This window comes from Sarcophilus harrisii, chromosome 4, assembly GCF_902635505.1.
Source record: "Sarcophilus harrisii chromosome 4, mSarHar1.11, whole genome shotgun sequence".
Taxonomy (NCBI): domain Eukaryota; kingdom Metazoa; phylum Chordata; class Mammalia; order Dasyuromorphia; family Dasyuridae; genus Sarcophilus; species Sarcophilus harrisii.
The window spans coordinates 103,895,576-103,897,497 of record NC_045429.1 but is presented as its reverse complement, the minus strand read 5'-3'; the positions used below and the strand labels follow the sequence as shown (position 1 = coordinate 103,897,497).

At 49.8% G+C, this 1,922-nt stretch overlaps 1 protein-coding gene across 1 annotated transcript; it reads left to right on the top strand.

Annotated features, from left to right (window-relative positions):
- The first annotated feature begins 208 nt into the window (after window positions 1-208).
- Window positions 209-781, top strand: LOC116423584 (tripartite motif-containing protein 72-like). Its single transcript, XM_031968579.1, has one exon. It carries the CDS (start codon window positions 248-250, stop codon window positions 779-781), a length of 534 nt encoding a protein of 177 aa, XP_031824439.1. The 5' UTR covers window positions 209-247.
- The last annotated feature ends 1,141 nt before the right edge of the window (window positions 782-1,922 follow it).

Here is a 1,922-nt window from a genome sequence, read left to right as displayed (position 1 = left end):
CTCCTCTTTGGGATTATTTCCTTTTATTGTCTGAAGGAATTTATTCCAGTATAGTGGGTGAGATGGAGTAAAAAGAGGGAGGGTGAAAAAAAGATAAAGTAGTGGGTGGGGTGGGTAAAAACCCACTAGTAAGTACTTTGGTTAAGCATCCTACTTTAATCCTCAGGAAAGGTGTTATTTCCTTGAGTTGACACTTCCAACAGGTGAGAATCTCTGTCCTCAGAGGAGGGGATAAAGACTGATATAAATGTCAGAGGAGCCAGAAGCTGAGAGGAACCTTCCTGGAGGCAGACCCAGCCAGCAGAGGCAGCGCCCTAGAGAAGCTGAGGGACTCAGCCTTTGGAGAGACATGGAGAACAGGGACACTCTTGTGGTGGAAGGAGTCAAAAGTGACCAGAGCCTGTCCAGAGGCCTACAGGATCTCCTGACCTGCGCGATCTGCAAGGACTACTTCAGGGACCCTGTCACAGAGGATTCTGGGGACACCTTCTGCCGGAGCTGCCTCCCTCCACAGCAGCAGACTTCCCACCTCCACACCAACTGGAAGATTCAGAGCATGGTACAGGTGGCCCAGAAGCTGAAGCTGTGCCTCCAGCAGTCCCAGGCCTTCCAGAAGGGCTGGTGCCCTGAGCATCAGGAGCCCCTGAGCTTTTTCTGTCAAGAAGATCATGAGGAAATCTGCTTTGTGTGCAGATACTCCAACCTTCACCAAGGCCATACCCTGACCCAGCTGCAAGGGCTGGACCCCAAACAGGAGGCAGGGGCCCTGGACAGGGAGTGAGGCCGTTTGCTGAAAGCAGCCAGTCAGGAGCATCCAGTGGCCAGAGTCCTGCCTACTCCCAGAAGCCTTTGCTGGTGTCCACTGCCTGACTTGGCTGAGCTGTGCACCCCAAGTTGGCCCCAAACAGCCTTGCAGTCAATTGTACCAGGGAAATACTGGGCTTCTGTGCCCACCTGGCCTTTCCCTGACTCCTCTTCATGCTTCCCCTTTGTAGTTTTCAAACATAAGTCTCTCCTGGGCTAGGGGCTCCTTTATGCCTAGTCCTGGCGCCTCAGCACTAGTGTTTGGTTTTCTATCTAATAAAGTTTTTCTGTCTTCAACTAAGAAAAAGAATTTTGTCCTTCTTTCTCACCTCCACCCACTCATTCCCAGTCACTGTGAAGGGGTTTGGATTTGAGGGACCCAAATGAGATTAGGGTTTCTGATGGTCAGGGAGTTAAATGATAAGGTCTAGTGGCAGGTTCAGGGTTCAGGGAACCAAATGGAGAAATCTGGCTTCCCTGCACTCCTTTGGGATTTGGCACAAGGGTAGGGAGTTTTGGGGACTCCCTTCTGGCAGTGCGCAGGTTCTCTGTGAAGGAATTTACAAGCCTGAAAGCCTGGATTGATAAAAGAGGTTTATTATGGGGATTGGAAGTAAGGTTAAAGTCTAGTTAAGAGTAAAGAGAAGTTTGCACTGGAAACCATATTCCAGAGGGCAGAGGCTCCTTGGGGTGCCAGGCGTAAGGCTGCCATGTTTGGAACCTCTGCAAGGAGAGGACTCCAGCCTGGCTCTTTTATAATGAGAGATTTAGCTAAAGGGGCCCCTGGGTGCAGTCCCAAGTTGGATTTCAGCAAGGGCTAGAATTTGTTCAGTGGGGGTTGGGAAACCCAAAAAAATCATCAGAATGGGGGCTGGGACAAGCCCAGATCTCCTACAGGAATTCAAAGGGGTGCTTCTGACCAGGATTTGTGAATCAAAGGCCCTGGCTTCCTGGACTGAAAATGCATCAGTTAGGAGGGACTGGGAACCAGAAAGGAATAAATTAAAGTGAAAGGACTAGTTTCTTAAAGGGACCACAACCCTCTTCAACTGTCACTGTTAGTTCAGTTTCTCTACCTAGAAGTCAAGCTATTCCAGAACAAAAACTGTCTTCTGTCC